Source organism: Lathamus discolor, chromosome 9 (assembly GCF_037157495.1).
Source record: "Lathamus discolor isolate bLatDis1 chromosome 9, bLatDis1.hap1, whole genome shotgun sequence".
In the NCBI taxonomy this organism is placed as follows: Eukaryota; Metazoa; Chordata; class Aves; order Psittaciformes; family Psittacidae; genus Lathamus; species Lathamus discolor.
In genome coordinates, this window is record NC_088892.1 from 11,734,660 (window position 1) to 11,759,394 (window position 24,735).

The 24,735-nt window shown below is 38.9% G+C and overlaps 1 protein-coding gene across 4 annotated transcripts in view; it reads left to right on the forward strand.

Annotated features, from left to right (window-relative positions):
- The window catches only part of AFF2 (ALF transcription elongation factor 2), a 371,177-nt gene that overhangs the window by 275,493 nt on the left and 70,949 nt on the right, over positions 1 to 24,735 (forward strand). For all 4 annotated transcript variants that reach the window (XM_065689682.1, XM_065689684.1, XM_065689680.1 and 1 more), the window contains exon 9: positions 11,829 to 11,866. In XM_065689682.1, coding sequence (XP_065545754.1) covers positions 11,829 to 11,866 — 38 coding nt within the window. The remainder of the gene's footprint in view (positions 1 to 11,828; positions 11,867 to 24,735) is intronic.

Here is a 24,735-nt window from a genome sequence, read left to right on the forward strand (position 1 = left end):
GCCAAGCTGCTTCAAATTATATGGAAACCCTCTGCTTTCAGACTTCTGGCAGCTGTGGGCTTGATGCAGAAGTTGTCAAGTGAGTTTCTTTGGGCTCTGACAGGCAGGAAGTCCAATCAGATGTTCATTGCAGACTTCAGATCTGTAAAGCTTTGGACCGTATTGATCATTGCAATAGAGCATGAGGCAAGTTACAAGTCTCTCCACCCCAGCTGCAAACCCCTGTCGCCAGGTTTTGGGCCTCACTTAGAGAGACCGCAGTTACCACCTACATGTAAACACACCCCACAGCATCTTCAGCACAGACACTTCGGAGCTAGCCATGTGACACATGCTTTGTCCCATAGACAAAATGCTGATTCTTACGTCTCATTGCTTGGGATTAAAGACACACAGAAAACGACAGGTTAGATCTAGAATCAATTTTCATTTACAGCTGAGAAGCAGTTATTGATGCTGTACTCACAGTTCAATATAAGATCTAAAGATATAGACCTTGTGTTTCTCTTTCAATATAAGCAGCGTAATCAGTGTCAAATGTTTTTACAAAGAAAATTGTATTGACAGTTTTATTAAAATTGCTGTCTTTAAAGTTTTAAGTTATCCACAATTTGACCTACTTGAATGGTTTTTAATATGCACACTGACCAACCCAATAGATTTTGTGTCACATATTTATGATACTAGTACACATCTGTGTAATGTATTTTTTAAGATATATTGTTACATTTAAGCATTGCCTGGGTTGTAAACTCCTGTAGTATTGTCACTGAGAGGAACGTTGGCATATGTATCAGTATTGCATTTAAAAGTCCTGGTGCCCAATATTTTTAGGTTGGCTATGAGAGATGTTGTCAAGGCAGATGACAGGCATGTGGTTAGTAAAACTATTACATGACAAGGCATTTCAGAGATGCTAATGTTAATACTTTTCTGTGAGGAAGGACAGAGCTTTTAGATGGCTTTATTATTCTGTTAAAAAATACATCAAAAATTAGGAAGAGTGGTGAAGATTTTTAATTAATAGCCCATTTCAGCTGAAGGAGCTTAGATAAAACACAGGTTAGTACTTTTGTTCTTTAAAGCACCTCTGTATAATTCAAATTAGCTTTGAGCTCAAAGGCATCCAAATGACTTCTGCCTGGATGCAGTATTTTAAGTAGCTGTAGTGTACCCAATTTTCTTCAGCCAGCTCCTCTTTGTTCTTCTGCCTAAGGAATAGTCCTGTTAACCTTTGAAATGCATGCTTAATTTAAAACACATTGCTAGCATTCTGTGTGTTTTTGAACCAAAGAAACTTTGATACTAGTTACAGACGTACTCCATTTTCAGTATTTTATGTATAAAGTGTTTCTGGCAGAACAAATCAGTAAGATGTTTTTCCTATCTACTTGATTTTTTTTTCCCTCTTTCCCTTAATGATTGCCACTTTGTTGCGACTTCTCTGATAACCACACAAACAGAAGACACGCACATAATCCCTGGCCCTGCTTTATCATTTGTATTTTACACAAACAGAATTATTCTTTTTTTGCTAGGTTGTTATTAGGTAATTACATACAAAATGTTTCAGTTTGTAGCTAAGCCTAAAAAGGTGATCAGCCATAGGCTGAGCTTTGAATTCTTACAATGCATACTGAGCTTTCAGAGCCTTTCTTCAAGTTAATATTTTTTTTAAGTTTGTGGAATTCTAAGGCACAGTATGGCTTCATCGTATCGTGGAAACACTTTTTAAAGTGGAACAGTGACCACTTTTCTTCTAACAATAGGTATCCTTTCGTGTTGTAATTTTTCCCATTTTTAGCTGGATCCTGAACAAGCTGTTTACCTCCCCAAGGTTTCTCTACATTTCCATTTATTTTGTTATCAGCAGAAAGGCTGAAGAACAGCTCTTCAGTAATGACATCAATACTGCACACACAGGGAGAGAGGTCATCTTGTCAAAGCTATAGAAAAACCAGATGGATTAGGATGAAACTAGGTGCAAAATAACTTTGATAGAGTCTTTTAATGTAAACAGTTTATCTGTCATTGGTTGCATTGAAATCCCAGAGTGATGCGGCATCAGTTGTAGCCACAGCAGTGTGTGCTTTGATAAAGAACCCACAGCCTAGTGTTTAAGATCTATAATCATGTTTTATAATTGTAAGGAAATGTTTTCATTAAGCCATTAATGAAAACAGAAGCTATTAGGATAATACAGTCATTCTCCAACCTTGTCAGTCTATAACCATGAAAAATCCTTTCATGATGATGTCTCTTCTTGCTACCTCAGTCCATTTTAATTGATATTCAAATTATTTTATTCTGCACAACACTAGTTGAAACAACCATATATCATCAACTGTGTAAAATGAATAGTCAAGCTTCCCTTAGACAAATCTTTGGTAATAAGATATTTGATGGCTGACATGTCTAAGGTCATCATTCACATGGTAATGACATAGGTTCATATCATATATTTGTTTATTATCAGCAGAAGCTTTCAGTAACCACTCTGAGATCTGCAGTTATGAGGAAAAAACATGCCACACCACTGAAATACACGATCAAAAGCTTTTAACCTGTTCAAATTCACAGAATCTCATGTAATTGTTCCTGCACATGTTGTTATTGTGGAGGTCATCCATCAGTGAGGAAGGGGATTAATACAACCCTCAGGACACATGGTTGGACAGTACTACAGATTGACAATGATACATTTGCCCATGCAGGTTGCAGCCATGCTCTTACCTGGGCTCTGCGATAGGGGCTGCCCAAACCAGCACAGGAACCAGAGAACCAGAGAAGCCCCATCCCTCCCACTGACTTGCCTTTCCCATAGGTTCCCAGTATGTACTGCTAGTTCAGTGTATCAAAAATCCTCCATTCCAGTAGAGAAAATAGTACACGAAAAGAAAATACTAGCAGATAGGCAGCCTTAACAAAGGGAGAATGAAATGCCTTAGTTGAAAAGATGGGTAAATACACCTGCAAGAAGTCCTCTCCTCACTTTATCACAAGTAAGACGGCACGTCTTAGACCCTCAGCACTCTCTTAGGCAAGTGCTTCTCTTGGGTTTAGTTTTTCATGCCACCAGCCTGAAGCAGCCAGGCTCTCTCAGCCATGCTGTAAGACATCATTCACCTAAAGGAGGAGCTTTAAAAAAAACTCAATGCCTCCATCACTAATTAAACAGAGGTGGAAAGGCCAATTGCTCCTCAGTACAGACATAAGGACCAGACACTGGAGACCTGCCAGCCTTTTTGGAGTGGGAGGGGAAAGAAAGATGCAGCTTTCAGTCCACAGGATGGGTTGTGTGCTTTCTGTGTGTGCATGCTTGTGCGCACATTTTTTTTCGTAAAGGAGTCTTTATTATAAGCATGGAGGAAAAATATTTTTCCCCAGGGCTTCTTGCTATGTATGCCACTAACGCAAAAGCCCTATATTGTTCTGGCAAGAACCAGAGGCAGCAGCAGGTGAGATAATTGATTGACACCCACATTGTTGTTAAGAGAAAAGCCAGACTTCACCGTCCTGTCCTATGAAAATAAATCTGAAATCTGGTATATGTGGGTCATCTTAGTGCTCAACATTCACTAACCTGACCACATAGGAAACATTTGTCTCCCTTTTCTCCTCAGAAGGAGAGTGTAATTTTTATCATGAATGCCTTGTGAAGCATTTTGGTAAAGAAAGTGTCTGGCTTTCTTGCAGTGGCCATCTACAGTGTCACTCATTTGTAAATGCCCAAGGAACCGTCTGTGAACTTCAAAATCTAAATTCTTGGGAGTTTTTTACACCAGTACAGTGCTAGTGCTGGCTTTGAGACTGAAGGGGTTGCAGAAGTCCAAAGGAGGAATTCGTAGGTGGCCAGAACAAGCATATAGTAGGTGATGAAAAGGGCATGATAAATCCAGTAATTAGCTTCTGTCAGCCAGAATAAGGTGAGAAGAAGTGAAAGTTGATCTCTCCTGGAGGTATTCCAGAAGGAGAACAGTAATGAGAACTAAACACCTTCATTTTTCTTACAATGAATTCATCTGTCACGGCAAGGTTTGCTGGGGTTGGAGGTGCTTCATGCTGTGCTGGCAGGATGAATCTTCCCACAGCAGACCTTCTGCCTGCTCATAGGGACAGGTCAGGACCACAGTCTGACAGTGCAATTGATCTGGACAGGGTGCTCTCACAGAGAGCGTGCCTGCTTTACAAAACTACCAATTTCATGGCAGTATTATTATTTTTTGGAGATGTGCAGTTTAGTAATTGGCTAAGTCATTTGAGCAATGTACTAAACCAGACCAAGGTCAGCAAAGAGTTATTTCATGTGTGTTTACCTTTGTTACCTCTGCTGCCTGTTTGTAATAGATTTAACATTCAGTATAAATGTAATGTTCAGTATAAATTAAAATCCTTAAAGTCTTTAGTCCTGCACAGGAAATAAATGGGTGGTGTGAACAATAGCAACATCAATTCACATCTTCCCAGCGCTGCCACTGCTGGTACTCTTTGACTCTGCCCTTTTGCTTCTCAAGTCTAGGGAACTATTCATTGATTTAGAGTAGGGAACAGACTAAGGAGAGGACTCGGACTCCCGAAGGAATGAGATAAAGGCCTTTGCCACAAAGGAAAATGTAAGGGCATAAACTGCAAATGAGCGGGGGTACAAGGGACTGTTTCTGAGATGTCTGCCTATTCTCCTTTCCGTTTTGACACAGCAAGTTATAACTCTTGTGATCGTTGCAAAAGTATCAATTGGACATTGCACACTAAAAGTGTCCCTCATTATAAGACCTCAAAAAATGTCAGCACTGTTCAGGTAAGTTTCAGGGATGGAGATACAAAGGATTACTCTCCTTTGGTTAGAACTAGGAAACTAGGAATACAAAGGTTGCGGAGAAGTTTAGAGAAGAATTTCTGTTTCTCTTAGAAGTGTTTACTAAACTTTTCCCTATTTCTTTTGCCTCCTTAAGATTTTAATCATGTGATTAACATGTTGAAATGTGGCTATGGAGTAAATGAAACAATTAATGGATTTTTTTTAATTTATTTTTTTGCCATCTGGAGGGTTGAACCAAGCACACATTTTAGAAAAATCATCAGTAAATAAGACAACAAATAATGAGGTTTATTCCTAAGTAGATGTTTTATATTTCACAATAGGATTATCATCCCAGGTCATTTGTAATGAATTTGTGACCAATTATTTGCTAGGAAATTATTTTTCAAACCAGACTTCCAGTTTGATTTTTTTTTCCTTAAACTTGGACCACTCAGTACAATTTTCCCAACTTTTTCTGTCACCAGGGCTGATATATTTGTTTTCCAAATAAAACAATTCTGAAAAATCAGGCCTAGCTCTAGCCAGGAGTTTTTTTCTCTCCCATAGAACTCTGCAATGACCAAGTCAATTGGTATTGTCAGAGCATTTGCATCTACTAAACTTCATGAGACACTGATTAGCATTTGTAAAGCAACTTGACAGTGTTTTGTAAGACTACAAAAATAGAATCAGTAGCATTTATAATGTCATATTACAATTTCTTCTTTGTTGGATGAAGGTGTCAAAATTAGTACAATTAGGAACTTCCCAACTAAAGCATTTTTTAAAGATTCCAGCATATATCAAAATAACTGGAGGAGAAAGGCACTGTTTTGAGCCTCTTCTGTCAAGATACATTGATATGAAAGTCCTAAATAGGCATACATGTTATATGACTTGTCTTTGAAGTAAGTCCGTTCACTGACAGAATGTCATAACAGTTTGTATTGTAAAGTTCACCAAAGACACTGAGTGAACTAAAGCCTGTGCAACAAAAGCGATAATATTCATAGTACCCACACGAGCGAATTTAAACCCAGCTCAAGTATGTCTACACAAGCAACAAGCACTCCTTGGGGTGTAGTACGCATTCAGTGTGTGGCGCTCTTATCTCCATTTCTTTAAAAAGCATGGAATACTCCTTCAGGAATGGGAAGTGGCCACGTTTATCTTGCACATTTCCTTAGTTTGGTTGGCCTGAGGGAAACATAGGGATTTGGGAAAAAATGCTGGCAGAAGCCCAAATTTATCTCTTGTTGCTCAATTAACAGTTCTCTTACATCAAGGATGAAGGTGACTCCTAACCCATGGGCAGACTGGTTTAGATTTGGTCGCTTAAACTCTGTTTTTCCTTTCAGCCATCCTCCGTCGCACCAATTGAAATTAAATTTCCAGTATTTCAAGTATTCTTGAGCATCTCTCTGTGAAGCTGTGAAAGTTACTGCATTGCTCAAAGCAGTGATGAGAAGCTCTCTCTGGTTCATACACAGTGAGAGTTCAATGAACTGTTCTGATTTGCAGTTAACACATTTGGTAACTTGATATTTCAAAAAATGAATCTTAGCTGATCTATCCCACAGGTTCAGCTTCTGAAAGAAAAATGCTCATTTTTAAAAAAAATACAATATGATGAGGAGAGAATATTCTCCATTGTTTTTGGTCCTAGACACAGTAATATTGGACTTGTCCTCGAGGTGAGACTCACGTGGAACATAGCACACAGGATCTCAGATACAAGGTTACCAACTTCATGTCAAAGGCAATTAGCAAGAAAGAAATACAATCTCCTGTGTTGACATCAAGGGACAGGTAGAGGAGAGTGTAATGCGCAAAGTAGAAAAAAAGGAACATAACACACATTCATGCATGGATCATCACATTCTAATCCTTGAGCACTTCTGTTTGGGTTTTCTGATTCCCAGCACAGTTTTGGATGGTTTATTTGCTGTGCACTACATTCTTGTCCTCCACAGGAAATCATAGCAGCAACTGTATCAGTAAGAATCAGAGCACAGTACAGTGCAGTTGACAAATAGTAGGTTTTGGTTCATTACTTAGGAGCGTAGGTAAGCATTCTCTGTAAATAACAGTATAGTATAACTTCCAAGACAAATTACAATCTACACAGATATATGAATGTGTATATATAAACCTATATATACAACTCAATCAATGTAGAAAGTGTCTTTGGTTTTATTATATTGTTGAATTTGGTCTCCAAGAAGTCTCTACTTACGGAACAGGAGAACAGCATCATAGACTATAAACTTAATATTTTTGAGTCACTTAGCAATTCACCCGAGCATACAGAGCTGGTTAGAAACTGGGAGGTTAACCTGAATCAGATTTGCAGGAGCTCATGGAAGAAAATAAAGTATGAAGGCCTTCCTTATTCTGCCAACATGTTCAGTGGCATGAAGTGCCATCCGTCTCACCCTAAGAAACTCTTTGAGGCTCAGCAATGGCCTTCTTACATGGCTGATGTGTTTCTGAATCAAGAGGGTGGGGAAGCATTCTTAAAAAAATAGTTTTTTTCTAATTCCACTTTTTCAAAATCAAATACTTTTCCCTGAAAATCCTGCATTTTCAGTTATGCAATGGCAAATATGTATTTTATTCGGGGAGCAGACACTTTCACTGTAACACTTGATCAAAAATCTAATTTGTTTTCTGCAGATGCTGGTTATTTTCCTTTGACATTTTTGAGCCAATCTCTTCTCAGTTTATTCTCCTCAAGTCTTTGTGATGCAGGAAAGTCGTACTCATTGGAGTACTTTTTCTGTTTCTTTCTATACAATAGCCAGTCCAATAATAGTGATGAAGAAAAGCATCATTTTCTACATTGTGTGTCCTTGTGCACAATCTAGAAGCAGTTTGTGCTTGTTTGCATGTTTACTGTTTTGTGTAATAGTTAAAATACCTGCTAAGAACTAAGAACCTGTGGTGGTTCTTGAACTAAAGCTGAAAGAGCTAGTGTCAAAATCGGGTCTAAGCAGCATAAGAGGTAGAAGTCATTTGCAGTTTTAAGTCATGGGAAAACATCTCTGGGCAAATATTCTCTAATAGATGATCCTGTATATCTTACTGCTTTTCATGTATTCTTCATCATCTTCCTTCTTATTCAACACTAAAGTCAGCTGTTGAAATAAGGTCTTAGAGAACAGAGGCACAATTATGGAAAGGCCATAATTGTAAAATAAAAATCAGAAGGAAATCGCAATTAAAGTGAAATGATTGTCTGGTTCACTCTGGCTTCCATTTTCTAATCATCCTAAATTATTTTAATGCATGTTTTCAAGCTCAAAATTAACAAAGGTCCCATGATGTAATTCTCCTAACACCCATTGAATTATTACATTATACCAGTCTGATTTCATTCCAATCTTCTGCACATCATCTCCCACTCAGGGCGTAATGTTTAAGGACCTCCTACCTGCTCTGTTTCTAGACAGTACTTTTAATACGTGAAGTTTTGGAATTGTTGTGGATTTAAACCCAGTTTCTTATTTGAAAATAAATATAAGATAAAAAATAACTCTTAAAACATGTTTTTCTTTGAAATATCTTAAATTAATAATCTAAAGCTCGCATCAAGTCTAAAACACATCAAACTCAGTCATGAAGACGAGAAAAAGGAATTATTAACTGAATAGCAAGGCTGATGGAGGCTCAATGAAATCATTTTGTTCAAAGATTAAAGGTGATGAACACTGAAATGGTTGAGGAGGATGGCTATGAACACATCTGACTAGAGCTGCTGAATTCAGTAATGATCAAAAGTTAATTATCAAAGCAGAGGGAACTACTCAACACAGACAGTTTGAGTCAATAGCTAAGCAGCCCAGAAAAAAAAGTGATTTGGAAGAAGTATTTTCCTATAATGAAGTTGTATAAAAGACGTACATTTCAAAGAAACCTGCCTAAAACATGATTGCATTCTTCCTGATCAGAGAAAAATAATTAGCTCTAATTGACAGACCTGCTGCACACCAAATATTTTCAGGTAATATGTTTCTGCATCAAAGCTTAACGTGTAGAGTTACTTAATCTCACTTTGATTTTGCCTTCCTTTATCTTCTGCACTGGGCATGCTCATGATACCGCAACAAATACACTTTGAAAAATGAATGAGCAACACCTATAAGACAAATAAAAGCAGAAGGTCAGATCCTGCATTTTCATCTCAGACAGAATCCCTGACATGCATTCTGTGCTGAGTTTAACATCACCATAGAACCACTCAGAGGCAAACTGCATCATTTGTAATAGGAAATGACCAGTTGCTTGACCACCCAACATTAAACTAGGGTGGCATGTAGATTAACCTGAGAGTTTGCAAGATCTTTTAAAGCTCTTTGTGAATGGGCCTGTGTGCGGAGGACCCATGTGTCCCTCCAGCATGTGCCTTTTCTTAAAAGTTAGGAAAGTGCCTTCATCAGTAACAAAGGGATAAAATGTGGAAATTCCTCATGTAAAAACCTAAGGAAAGATAAGCGCTAGAATCATCATTGTCCAAGATAATACCATATATCTGTAATTCTTCTGAAAGCTACCACATTTCTTTCAGGGTAAACAGTTGCCATCAGCGCAGCTAAGTAATCAGAAAATCAAACATCCAGTTTAGACTCTGCTCTTTAGTATTCTATGACTTTGACACTGCCAATTCTCACTCCCTGAAATATCTTCCTCTTCTTTAATCTTTCATGTAAACAGCTTAGCTCACACCATCACGCACATACTTTCCAGAATATCTTCTGCTATACTTTGTATTAGAATTGACTGCATTATTATCTACTTGTGATCCTAGACACTCTCCACTCTTCTGTTCTCTTTTCTTTACCTGTATTTTGATATCAGGTTTTGTGTAGTGATTTTTGAATAATTCAGGGGGGAAAAACTGATTTAGATGCAAGCTTCACATGCTTGAACTCAGAATTGTAGTAGTCCAGCTATTTGGTATGTAAAAGGGTCAAGCAAAATACCATTGTACAGTCAAAAAAAAAACTCTGCCATTGTGGAAGGCTCTTTATGAGCTTTAAAAATAATCTTAGTTCCCTGTAGGATGGGACTGAAATTGGCGTTTAATGGGAGGCTTGGGAAACTGAAATGCCATTTTTGATGGTATTTTAATCCGTTTTAAATGAAGCATTTGTGTGTTGTTACATGTGTTTTATTACTCAGAAAGATTTCTTAAAAATATGCTTCTGACTCTGCGTTTGCACTCCTGAAAAGGGGAGATCTGGGAGAGTGTCATTGGAAAGAGGCGCAACTCACATTATCTCACTAATGAGGCAGGGACCCCAGTTCATCATATGCTTGTTTGAGAGTACATAATTAGGTTTGGGTCTGTAACACTTACTTGTGCAATCTTAAGTTTAGCATTTCCTGAGGTTTAAGTGTTTTATTTAGCAACCCTACTGTACAATTAGTATAATTGTTCCCTATCATGCATTCATTGATTTATTCTTTAGATGAAAAATACAGTCGAAATGAAAAGGTCCACATTTTATTTGCACACTGGGAGCCAGCCCAGAGGATTGCTGTTTCCCCATCTTAGCTCTCACAAGCTCTAATTCCTTCTCCCATATTTTAAACTCATTACTGGGGATTTCCATGGATTTAAACACAGATTTTACGTTTGCTGTGATTGGAGGCAAAAGTGCCAGAACAGCAGGTATTTTGAAAAACTAGCCCTGTTGTAGAGTCCAGAGGAAAACTCATTCTGGCAAAGTTTGGAACCCAGTTGTGCAGGTCCCAGAGGTTTCAAAAGGTTTTCATAAAAGCTTTAATTCCTCAAAGGCAATGTGAGCATTTTTCAGGACCGCTAACATTAGCAGTTCCTATGTGGGAACCTTTTTATTCCCATCCTTAAGCATAGCAGAGGTTAAAGTTCCTCACCAACTCCCTTCTCAATTTTGATAGGCTTTATAAAAATATCTGTGAATGTAATTAAGCACTAAAACTTCCCTTACTATGATAGATTTATGGATCACTTGTCTTAATTCTGCCTTTCACTGCTATCCGTGCTTGTAATCTCACTAACCATCTGACCACTTTCCATGTTTAAATCTATTACAGTCTGGTTCTAGTAAATGCTAGGAGTTCTCTGAAACGATACGGCAACATTAATTTATCCAAAGGTGATGTTTTAAGCCTTCTTGTGTTAAAACATCATATACCTGTTCTGGAAAAAATCAGAGGGGGGATGCAAGGTTGTTTCAGATTACATAATTGTGCCACAGAAGCATTAATAAAGCATGAAACCTCCACTAAAATATCGAGCAGCTTAACCAGTGTGATAGACTGGTGCAGCTCTGCCATCTCTGCCCCCAGCTGTGTTGCTTAGCAACATTTTAATTCAAGAAGAATCGAAGGAGATGAAATCCCCGTGGAGAGGGAAACAGAAATAAGAGGGCCGTTGACAGATGATCTGAGTTGTTTCTTCTAATATACTGTGAAGATCACTGGCTCTTTTCATGAATGATAAATGGACTGTACACAGATCAATGGGTTCAGCAATAAACTGGAACCAGGCTCCATGTCTGAGGTGGTGCAGGCCGAGAGGCCCAAAGATTTACTCATTTAGATGATTTTGAGTGTGTTTTCTCAAAGGTTTCACAAGAGGAAATTGATCTGAACATTTGGTCATCCCTTGCCCTTTCTTGTTGCTGGTGAATAAAAACTGTTTTGGAGATGGAGTCCATTCTTCCCATTATGTTTTCCTGTTGTTGTTCTTGTTCCAGATATGGACAGATAGCTTGTGACAAAGGGACCAGACCTCAGAGTGGGAAATGAAGTAATCGCCCTGAATGAGCAGTTCCTAAACACTCGTGGTCATTAAAAATAAACAAACCACTCTGATATCACAGACTGGGGCAGAAGTGTTCAAAACCTCTAGTGCTGTATTCCTGAAGAGTGATGTGTGCACTTCCAAAGAGCATCTGCAGGTTGATGTTTGCTTGCAGCTTGGTTGTGCTTTGGTGTGTTGCCTAATTGTTTGTTTCCCCCACCCCTCTTCTGCTTACAGGCTGCCGAAAAGACAAAATTGAGAAATATTCCTGTAAAGTAAGTTCTTTTTATATCTGTTTGAAAATGCTAGTCTAACCAAGTTGTTGTATACGATCACTAAAAAGACTAGGACAGCAAGAAGGGTGAGGAAAGAGATAACAGAATTCAAGATGCCCCTAATCATAGCTATAAAAAGGTCAGTATCAGTGAGGAAAGCTTTCGATTTCTCGTGTGTCCCTAATGATCGTACTCCCCAAGTTTCATCCAGTTTCCATAAATTAATGTGTTGTCTATGAATAGCTGCCAAATAATATCACAGTCATACTCAATACATAGTGCTCCTAGCCTTGGGGATGTTTATACATGCTAAAACGATTATGATTTTTAATTGCAATCCTTGAGGAGGTCTGACAGAGGGGAAATAACTAGGAATGTGCCAAATGATTTCTAGACACATGGGAATATTTTGCACCTATGTATCAAGGCTTTGCCATCCTGTTGGTTAAGAGCTCTTTCTCACTCCTTGTCTGCATCTCTCATACCATACACACACGTATGTTTCTGCTCTTTTCAGTAGGACCGTGTGAAGGATGAGCAAGCTACTAGGGAGCAATTGCAAGGGCATTTTATGGGAAGTTCTTAAATCTTAGGGCACTAGCGGCAACACTCAACCATATATCATTGAATTAAGAAAGTTGCTATATAGATGTCCTGGCTCTTTGAGAAAAGCCATTTTCAGTTAAAGCTACCAACAGTCAGTGATTCAGTTTAAATAATGAATACTCTGGTTTTAATGGGCTCTTCTGTACCAATAAAACACATATTTTTAGCTTCAGTAGGAGGTGATCATTGCAGTTTAACTAAGTTGCAGTAACTGTATATTCCTGTTATAGACAGGGGAAATGCTTTTATTTTTATAGTAGTTTGCTGATTATGCTGGCTTTTGGGCTGGAGCGGTTTTGTATTTGTAAGAACATGCACTGACAGGACTCACAAATCGTTGTGGTTTAGCACATATAACAAAAGAATACAGTTCTACTTCTCACTTGGCTTCCATCATGTGTAAACATTTGCACCTTATAAAGTGAATGCAAAATGTGTATGAGCATTTGTCAGAGTGATTAGGCAAGATGCAGGGTAGTCAGAAATCACTCTATCTTTCATTCAATCTGATAAAAATTAGGAATAGGATCCGGCAGGGTCCTTACAGCACATGAAACTTCTGAGAAGACAAGGGACCTCTCTCGCCTATAGGGGTAGTTCAGTGCAAGCTGAATTAAAGTCATTGTTAGTCGTTGGTTGCTTAATAGCAAGTGTGAAATGAGCTGTTTTCACCTCACATTCTAGAGAACCCAGGAGTTCCAAGGTGATAAGAGTCCTGCAGAACAAATCCAAAATAGTTATTTATCCTTCATTCACTTTTGTTTAATATTTTGAGTCAAATTCTCAGGAATGGCTCAGCTGAATTGCATTTTCCCACGTATAACAGAGACATTCAGCCTTTCAGTCATTAAACAGCATGTATGTGACACTGATACCCACTTAATCCACAGGGATGAATTGAGAGTTGGGACAGAAGGGTGATTTAGGTTAAATAATTTCTTTACAGGACTTCAGTAACTGTAACATTTTGGAATGGAAGAAGGCCAGATGGACAGTCTCACTCTTTCCACCTGCATGGGCATATTTCACCCTGTCATATTTCCCCCGACTGGTTGTTTAACTTCTCTTTGACTTTGTTCATGGTGGCAGCTTCAATTAGTACCTTAGGGAACCTAATATGTATATTAATTACACTCTGCATAACAAAACAGCAGAAAAATCTGCCTAGTATTTTTCAGTGACATGTAACTATTTAAGGTACCTGTATACAATTATGATTGTGTGCTAAAATACTGCCTCTCAGGGCAAAAGTAAGAATAGTGTCTGTAAGATAGCCATAGTAGATACGGATTGCATTTATGTAAGTGTCACAGCCACATTTAGTACAGCTCAGTCTTGTCTAGCTTTTACTCGTTGCTTTTGCAGCTCTCAAATGTCAAAGAGGATTTCACTTGAATTTTAATGTTCTTCAGAAATGCAAAATAAAGTTAGTAGCTTCCATTGTCATAAGGGCTGAAAGCTGTACAGATTCCTTCTACCATATGTGACTTATCACATACATTTTTAAAAACACATTTCTGTTATTAAGACATATGTGATAGTACACTTCTGCAAATGTGAATTGTTTTTGGCTAAAAGCCATGCACTAATAAGTTGAGTTGAATCTAACTGCATTTGACATCTGTTACAATATATTTTTTTACAAATATAAGTATATATAAAATATTCTCAGTTGTCATTAGCATAAAAAATTCCCTTGTTTTAACATTGTACTGACATAGTTCTTGTGTCCCAAAACTGCAGTCAAAAATCTCTCCCTTTTAATGACTGTGGTTTCTGTGTAGTCCTTGGACAGAGCCTAATATTAGTTTAGGGGCATGATGAAGATTTCAGAAGTGGTCTGTTTAGTTTTCATTGCACAGTTTATTAATGTTGGTGATTTAATGTCTGGGAGGAAGTTTAGTGTTCTTTTTTTTTTATTCTGTTGAATTCCTGCAGCCCTTAACCCTATTGGAGGGGAAAAAAACATGGAAGTTTCCTTACTACAGTTCATTACGGCAGCCAAGTGGCTGGTTTCTTGATGTTCAAGTATCTGTAGGTGCTTAGACTAACTGGTGTGAGCTTCCTGAAGGCCAAAGTAGGTGCAGGTGAATTTGGCTCCTTCAGAAGGCTTGGTCTCAATTGCATGTTGTTTGTAGCACTACAAGACACTACACATCCATAGGAACTCATTTTTATTTACTGATAGCATCATCTGACATGATATTGCTACAAATAAGCACACAGAGAAAGGGCAAGAAGTACCTGTGTCTGCTGAACTGTTTTTTTCTGGAGGGAGTTGAAAAGGGGGGAGGGTGGAAGTAGTGCAGTTACTTTTCCAAAAACATAAGACCTTTGTTTGGCTGTATGTGGCGCCAAGGTGTACCCATAACTGCAGAATCCATGACATTTAACTCACTTATCCTTTCCTGCCCTTGCTTTTTCCCATTGGTTTTATCCATATTTACATTGAGAGTCTGTAGTAGAAAAGGGATTTTCTGGATGCAAAGTCCTATATACTTTCTTTATTACTTGCTGGTCCTTATCATGCTGTTCCTACCCCTGAATCTTGAAGGAGGTAACATTACTTAAATAATTTTGTGCTCTGGAAGGTTTATGATTTCTAAAGAGCTGTTACATGAGAAATTGTTTTGAATTAGGACACATCTGAGGAAACAATCCATACACCCTGTGATTTGATGGAAGAGGGGGAGAACAGCAATACCATTAAAAGTCATGTTGTGGTGCAAGCCCAGCCGGTAACCCAGAACCACACAGCCAGTTGCTCACTCTCCCCCTTTTCCCCCACACCTCCAGCCCCTCACTCCTGGAGGGACGGGGAAGAGAATCGGAAGACTGTAACTCCCACGGGTTGAGATAAGAACAGTCCAGTAACTAAGGTGTAACACAAAACTACTACTGCTACCACCAATAATAATAATGATAAGGGAAATAACAAGGGAAGGGAATACAAAACTAAAAGGGGAAAAGGAAAAGAAAACTATAAGCACAAGTGATGCACAATCCAATTGCTCACCACTGGGCGACTGATACCCAGCCATACTTGAGCAGCAAATCTGGGCCTTCCAGGTAACTCCCCCCCAGTTTCTATACTGGGCATGATGTGCTGTGGTATGGAATACCCCTTCAGCTAGTTTGGGTCAGATGTCCTGTCTCTGCTTCCTCCCGGCTTCCCATGCCGCTCCTCCCTGGCAGAGCACAAGACTGAAAAGTCCTTGATCGGAGTAAACATTATTTAGCACAACTAAAAACATTGATGTGTTATCAGTGTTGTTCTCAGGCTAAAGTGGAAAACACAGCACTGTGCCAGCTACCAGGATGGAGAAAAATAACTGCTACAGCTGAACCCAGGACAAGTCAATAGCATCATTGTTCTGAACCCAACTGATCATCACTCTTACTAGATTTTTTTCCCAGGCTTTTGTAGGCAGTAGAAGCCCACTTCAGCATAGAGCCTAGAGGAATCATGTTCATGTTGGCTTGGACCACATCACTTATATCAGTTGGGTTAAGCTGCAGGATCCCCTCATATCCAGTCACAGTCAAGGTTAGGCCTCACACTCAAGTACAAATACTTTTGGCTTGGCAGCCTGTACGTTAACAGGGAGTAAGGGTCAATCAACCCAGGGCTTTATCTGCCAGTGGCAGAAGGTAGGGGAAGAAGAGCAGCAATTACAGAGGCATCCTTCATGGGCAGTGTCTTCCCACCTTCCTACACACAACTCTTTACACCTTCATAACTGCACATCCTGTTTTTAGGAGGTATCAGTGGGCTTGCTGTCCATGCAAAATCTCTTTGAAATCTGTCTATACTTCCAGTCCCCACAACATCACATGGCACTGAGCACCACAGTGTGTGAAAAAATACTGCCTTTTGTTTATTTTTTCTATATATTCATGGGAACCACACAAGTAGCTATTCTTATAGTTATTCTTACACAAAAGAGCAAGTGATTGCTCACTGTTCTTCATCCCTGAAGAACAAAGAGGCCAAGGAGTCTTCCTACTCAAAAGCCACTCATAATGCGGTTTTCCCTCTAAGTGTGTGAGCCAAGGCAAGTCTCTGCAATTGGAAAAGGAAGGCTGTGTGTCTACTAGTCATGCAGAGACAGTGGTTAGTAATATTAACTAATTTCTTTTCACTATTTTCCATATTAAAGAAATGAGTTCTTTGCATGACAGTGCTCTTCTGACTAATGACTGGATATAATGCCACTCTAAACAAATGCGTAGGATTACAGTCTTTTATAAAAATGGCCACATGGATTCCTTGGGAAAATGTGGGCAAGTTAAAGAATACTTCAGCTAAAACCTGATGCCATCCAACACTACAAAATACTTTTTTTTTACTTTTTTTTTTTTTTAAAGAAAGACATTAGATATTTAAAATTGAAAATAAATGCAGTTAAGAGTGGTCCATGTAGTCCATGAACTGCTGTAGAACTATGAGAATATTGGAATTGACTTCTTGCTTCAGGGAATAAAACATTGCCTTCCTTAGTGTTCTTTATACTCACTTCTTTTATAGTCCCTTTAAAAATCTTCAATAGAAAGCAGTGGCATTTTCCCCAAACACCTGCATATGCTTAGATTGGCTGTAGATTTAATGACTTCCAGATCCATGTTTGGGGATTATAGCTTGTGTTAAAATCCCACTGCTTTTTATATTTTCAAAATATATTTGTTTTCCATCAGCCACAAGTTTGTTAACCAGAAGGACTTCTGGTGTTTATTGTCTTTGCCTGCCGTAAAACTCATCTCCTCAGAAGGGCGTCTGACTTGACTTGGTATGGTTTTCTGTCCCAACCGTCATTGGAAATGCAATCCATTAACATTTGATATCTTGACATTTCAATTGACCTCTCATTTGCAAAGCGCAGTGGTATTTTTCGTGGCCTTTTCATCCTTGATTATACATGGAATAGGAGTGACTGTTTCTACTGACTGCACTTTAAAAATATCTTTGTTTTACCAGCTGGAGTGGCACCTTGTTTTTCCCTTCCTGGATGGACTTCATTCTGCATGGAAGGTTTGAGGTCTAAGCAAGTCATGCAGAGCCAGAGGATTTTCTTATTGACTCACTAAGGGGGAGGGCAAGCAGGTCAGACTCCAAGGGTCAGTTAATGTATGCTGTAATTGCAGTAAGCATAAACAGATCTTTTGCTCCTGTTGGCAAAGGCACAGGCCAGTGGGGTAGGTCTGAAGGTTGGTTTGTTTTCAAGCAGTCCAATGAGGCATTTGTAACCAATAGAGGTACGAAAGGGGTGTTGTGCTGTTGGCATGTATGCTTGGCTGTTCTACTGCAGGGTGTCTCCTGTCTTGTATTTAAAAAAGGAAGAAACAAAATATGTCATGTCTAGGTTGCAAAAGCCTCCCCTTCATGGATAATTGCGTGGGAGGAAAGGCATATATACATATGTACGTATTTATATATGTATGTGTGTGTACATATATACACACATATGTATGTACACACATGTATACACAGGCACCTGTGGACCTGTGTGTGCGTAAGGGACATTTACTAAAAGACTTAAACCACTTTTAAAGGAGCAAAAAGCCCAAACCTGCTATAGGTTCTCATTCATAGTAGAACTCTTAGGCAATTTGCACACTACCACCTGTTAGTCTCTGCTTCTAAACCTTCCTTCCTGTTGTTTCTCCTCAGACTATTTCTGGAGAACTACTAAATCAGCCAGTACCAATTCAATTAGTTCTAAAAATCCATTATAACATAGTGCCTAAACTGTCTGCCCATATTCATTTCTCAAAGAAATCCATTCATATTTACGTTTTAATACTTTAAGTCTAGCATGCAAAAGCACTCAAATCCCCAGTAGAAATCCAGGAAAAAGCCTGCTTACAGGCAATTATAGACAATGTTATTTAGCCTGTGATCTGTCCTAAGTGGACAGACTAGGCATCTGTACAGGTGCAGAGTTCAGTCAATGGAATCATTTGCAGCAGCGATAAAGTCCCCCCAGAAATTCCCCAAACCCCCAAGTGCCACTGATTCTACAGATACGACCACGTGGAAGAGTCTGTACAGACATGCAGTACTCACAGCGGGGTCAGCAGCTGGAGCAACACTATGAAAACCAACACATATATGCTCCTGTTGATTTCCAGTGAGTTTTACTTAAGGGGCCTACATTTCCTCAGCAGAATGTGAACTCTAGAAATGTTGCGAAGGATTATTTTACTCTTACAAGTTAAAGGTTAGTGTTGGAAATGGATTATAGAACTGCCGCTTTTAAACTGTTTGCAAAGAAACGCACATATTAAATCCTTTTTGATGATATCACATTAATCCCCAAATACTGATTTTTATGTAAATTTTGACTCTTGCAAAGCTCTGACAATTCAGCTATCCCCATGTGGTTTTATCAGAGCTCAATTGCTCCTTTAGATCTTTTTGCCTTTTTGCAGTACCTTTTGCTTTATTCTGAAGTCATCATGGCAGCTGGAAGATGTAGTATTTTAGACATAAATTAATAAGTCTATTTAATATTTTACCTTTATTTTCTGAATTTGTTCCTCTGATGCATCTTGTTAGATATATTTTTATCAGTCCAAAGGATAACCACAGTAGGGCTATTTTTATTTCTAGGGAAACGATGCATGATAACTACTGGCAGGGCCCAAAACACTAAATCAGTCCTGTTCCAACCACAGAATGTATTAAAAGTCTGTAGCCTGTGGTAATAAGTTATAATTTAGTTGACTAGCATTTTGTTTGGACTTAAAACTGTACAAATGAGTCACATCGGCTAAGCCCTGAAATATAAAATAGTTTGTGCTTTATTAAGGTTTTTGGCTTCCACCGCGACAGGTTCCCAGAGAGAACACACATTTTTCAAATGGGCACAATACATTTTTATAGAGAAATGCTTCCGACTTGATTGTATAATTTATAGTAGATGGTTAAATTACCACATGTCCTGTGTAGTGCACAGTATTTGCTTACAAGACAATGAGATGAACAGACTCTGAGAGCTCATTCATCTAATCTCTTGCAAATCTGAGCACACACTATCAATACGAAGCACCTCTGGCTGTATCCAGCCATGAGGCGCCCCTCAGCTGCCAAGCCCGGCGTGTGACTCAGTACCCATCACAGAACTCCACACAGCCAGAGAAACCTTCTCTTCTGTGTATTTTTACTTACAGAGACATGTATATGCCTGTTGACCAAAGCTAATCTTGCCTTCGTGCACAGTTTGCCAGGAGTCTGTCTTGCAGCTGGACAAAAATAAGTATTTTCACTGTAATTGGGTCACTTTCGTTGTTTTTCAAAACAATGTTTTTACACCTTCGTTGTAATACTGCTTGTCAAGATTAAATTTAGGTCAGTTTTTTAAAGCTACAAAAAAAGTGACATTTTGAGCCAAACAAAACCCTTTTCTTTTTTTTTTTTTTTTTTCCTGATTCCTTTTTTTGACAGAAAAAAAAAGTTAGTTAAGGTCAATATTGTTTTAGCATTTTTAGCATGTATCTGCTGCTGATCGAAGGAGTACCTATTCTTCGCACTCATCCTGTGGTTTTCATCATTTAGATTTTGTATTTGTCTTTCTTGGTTATTATTTTTCATTTTAAGTTACTTAGCAGTTATTCAAACAGTTATTCTAAGTGTTTGCTTTGGGCATTGTATTAAGTAACTGCCTGTGATCTGTTTTTAAATTAACACTTTAAAAATGTGCTTCTGATAGTTAAGATATCGTAACAAATGCTAACAAAAATGTATAAAAGGCCTCATCCTGGTAAGAATAAGAGGACCTATTCTGCTGGTTTCAGTACAGCTGGCTGAATCCTGCATAGGAACCTGTCTTCAGATCTCATGCCCATGAATTTCACTGTTATCCCATTTTTGTTCTGCTGGAAGATAAATAACCAGAGCAAAACTGTGACTTTTGTTAGTGTATGTATAGGACTTCATGATTTATTTAGTTTCTAGCATGTGGTAGACACTCTGCAGATGAAGATCCCTGGCTTGGAGAACCCAGTAAGAGGCAGTGGATAAAGCTACCAGGCAGTGAATTTAACTGTTGTCAACAGCATCTTTGAAATCTGGAGGCCTGTGTCTGTTCTCTTTTGGACTGCAAAGCTCCACTGGCATTTCTCCTGCCTTTACCTTGGTGTGACAGGGGAGGATGAAGTTTTCTCATTCTTTTTGGCTTCTGGTCTTGTGGTAATATATCTAGTAGGTTTCCTCTGCCTTGTGGAATCATGAAAATAGGGCAGAGTAAAGCTGGTCCTCCTTGCTATCACCTTTCATATACCCCACAAAATGCCTGCCATGCAGCTAAACGTCCTTCACTTTGGCAGTGAGTAAGTGAAATAGAAGAAAAACAGGTGTCTTCCAAGCATTTTTTTTAATACAAGTACAAAAAGGAAAAAAAATGATCTTGTGCTAAGTGAGAGAAGTAGAAAAAAAATAATCCAGTCATTTAGGATCGATGAATACGAAAGAAAGGCAAAAGCTAGATAATGTTTCAGGAAATAACACTGCTACAAGGTTAATTTTGCCTAGTACAACATTTCCTAGTATTGAATTGCCTGATAAACTCCCTCAGGGATTGCTCCTGCGCTTGCAATAATCGAGGCTGATTTTATTGGAAAATCACCTCTGGATGAGAGACATACTCTAGAGAGAACTTTGCATGGGTACAAATAGGTTTTTGGTGCCAGTGCCATGTTGCCCAGGCCAGCACAGTTATAGTTCCCAATCTGTCTGTGCATTCAAGCAGCAAATTCATTAGTAACCCTTCTGGCAGGATAGAAAAATAGACATATTAGGGAAATTTACTTTGAATTGTTTTCAGGATTTGTTGGATAACAGTTAAGTAATCAAATTGCGCCTCCTAACAAGAGCATTAAATATTTTTATTAATAGTGGCAGGGAAGCTGCAGATACTCTTTTAAGTGCAGACCCCTTTACCATAACACTATGTGACTTACAGAGATCATGGATGAAAGAAGAGATTAGCATAGCTGGAGCAGGGGTGGTTGTAACGTCGAGGCTGATCTTTGGTTTGTGTTGTATGTCGAGGCTGTGTTGAGTCACGTGACTCTCACATTGCAGATGCAGTGTGTGTTCAAGTATCTGCTCATCCATCACACCCTGCCAGTTCACTGGCTCTTTAATTGTAGAAGTGGGCCCTATCTTGACAGCTCTGTGCTCTCTCTAACTATGGGACCTAAGTTCACATATATGCAGCGGCTTCCAGGCCTTGTCAAGTGGAAACCGAGCATATTGTAAACAGCATGTTTTGCCTCCAGCTGGAGAAGGGACACGTGGAGCGCACAGGGGCTCTACACTGACCTTGGAGCGACTTTGAGTATGGGGAGGCTGGGGGAGTGCAGGGAAAAGGCTGATTCAGAGAGACAGATGAGCGAGGAAGAAAAATCAAGGAGATTGGCATAAGGTCAGTGGAAAAAAATCCTTCTAAATTCAGCAGGAAAAATTCTTACACTCAAGGCCAACACTGAGCCCTTATAATCAGGCTCATCTGGCCACACACCAACAGCAGTGAGAGAAGAGAATACCGAATGCAGCTTGCAAGCTAAGGAATGTGCAAAAGCTGGTGTTCTGCTGGGGAGAAAATGAGCGTGGACTGGATTTATTAAAGAAATAGCCTTAAACTCCAGGAACCAGCAGGGTTAAAAATTAGGATTGTGAAAAATCATCTGTTTCCTAATTCCTTGTTGTCTTCATGATTGTTTCACTGAGGAGAGCCACCCTGGGTATCAATCATAGTAAGCTATTTAGACACAGAAATAAGTAACATGTGGCTTAACACTTTTGGGTCTAGCAATCAAGTAGCAACCTTCTGCAGTACAACTGTAGTTCAGTTCCCAGTGGGCTTCACTTTGATGATTAGATATATTGAGTTCTCTGTGTCATTCAAAGCAGAATTTCATACAAGTTGGTGTTAGCTTCCTCTCACTTCATTTCAATTTTCAATAACTGGTGTCATCACATGTAACAGTTTCTTCGTAATGGAACTTCATGTCGAATCAGATTTGTCTTTCAACTGCAAGAGCGTTATGAAAAGTCTTCAGAAATACTGATCTCTGGAATAATTGTTACTGCAGTGAAGTCAGAGAGATATTTATTTATTTCTCCAAAAGATGCTTAGGTGCCCAGTCCCCAGATCGCTCAGGAATACGTTTAGTGTTGCATTTTGGGATGGCATTAACTTTCTTTACAGACCCCTAGATGCTTGCTGAAGTCATTGTTGTGCCAAGTTAGTAGAAAACATTTGTTCAGTCATATTTGAAACCCAAACTATGATATTTAAAGCCAACTTCTGTGTAAGTGGAGTTATATCCCAGGAGAATTTGGACTTCAGGTATTAATTGATCCCTCTGTATTTCAGCACAGCAGCTGTTAAATACTAATGTACTTCACTGTCACAGAACTGCTACTTCCCTGGTACCTTCTCTCCATCGGCTCAGCCCTGTCTCTGGGCGGCGGAGAGGTGACTGTGCAGGCAGGTGGAGGGAGCCAAGTGTTTTGCCCACTGGAGGATGAAGGCATGGTCCCTCCTGGAGGTCAGGGTATAGGGGAGGGAGGGCAGAAACTCCAACAGCATAAACATGCAAGTTATCTGTCAGTTCTGTCAGGTATATTCCTGGAGAAATTCGCTGTATATCTTACAGAATCTACTCATTCCAGGGCTTGAAGATATACCTTCCTTCACGGGCTGCAGTCTCAGTCTCTCATTGATGCCTCTTCTCCATAAGATTTCCAAACTGGTGGAACTCTTTGAAGGTCCACCTGTGTCACACGACCTGTACATTGAGATTTATCTGACAGCTTACCATACACCACCTCCCCTGCATGTGGACTGTACCAGATAGTGTAACAGAGCAAGCAGTGTTTTTAAAAAGTAGATTCTCGATCATACATTCACAATGAAGCTCTTGCTGTAATTCACAATTAGTTTTAATGTGCTGTGAGAAGAGTGACTGCAGACGGATGTCTCCCAGCTTTATAAGCCTGACATTCACCAAGCAGCAGAGATGAAATGGCTGTCTGTATCACCTACTCAAGACTGACCGTCCCATAGTTTTATTTCTTGGCAGTTTCCTGCAATTTTGTGAAATATTTTTTTAATGTGACTTTAAAGTCACTTCAATTACACAGTCATTATAAGTTTTGCCAAGGTTGACTATGGATCGTTTTGTGTTCATTAGAGCACAAAATTAGAATTTTCATTGCAGCAACTGTAAACAGTATTGGCTCAAAGGAGTCAGGCTCTTTTCCCTCCATAAAATCTTGGATAAGCTATAACTGAGGACTTCCATAGGGTTTTGACAGATTTTATTTATTTCTTTTTTAACTGCCTTCTGGGTTATTGGATTTTTTCTTCTTCTCCCAAGCCCTTGATGTATTTGTTTAACTGAATAACCAGTTCCCATCAAAATGATGACATTGCCACAATGTGCATGAACAAGCAGGTGCAGTCAGTTTCTAAGGCTGTGAATATGTTATTTCTTCAACTTCTTAAATGTTACAGCTTGGTGCTTGTCATTTTAGACCCAGTCAGGGTTGTATAAGCCATAAATGGTCTTCAGGAAATAACTGTGCTTCAGGAAACACTTCATCATCTGCTTAAGTCCCACTAAGCCCCATTAAGCTTTTACTTAAGTAATCTCAGGGTTTATTACTTAAGTAATAATTAAAGTTTCTATTTAATATTCTCATGAATTTATGGATATGTATGATTGAGTTTGCTTGTCATACTGATATAAATATAAAGAAATTGCTTTAAACCCAATTGTCTTATATATGCAAAAATAAAGCAAACAAGAAGTAAATCCAGTAGAGTTTCCAGCAGTGGAGAAAAAACAGACAGCTTTCAGTAAAGTCCAGTCTTTCAAAAGCTGTCTGGAACAGATTAACACTTGGACTACCTCTTCTGGATTTAGAAAAACAAGTAAAATCCAGGAAAGCATGTTGGAGAGAAGGAAATAATGTTATTTGCTTAAATTTTTATAGTAATGTCTTGTGGGTTAATCTAACCTTCTTATTGCTGATTTAGCTCACTAGAAACATTAGTGTTTAAGTAGTGGGAAAGTAGAAAACAGAACCAAAATGTCTCATCTGATAGCTTTTTAGGCTGAAGGCGAACCTATGCTGCTAAACTTTCCTCCTCTGCCTCATACAATTAGGGAGTTTGTGCTGCTCCTCATTTGTGCTTCACTTGGAGGAATTTCCAGGCTTTGTTTTTAACCTAATGTGCAGTTACAAGGAAGGA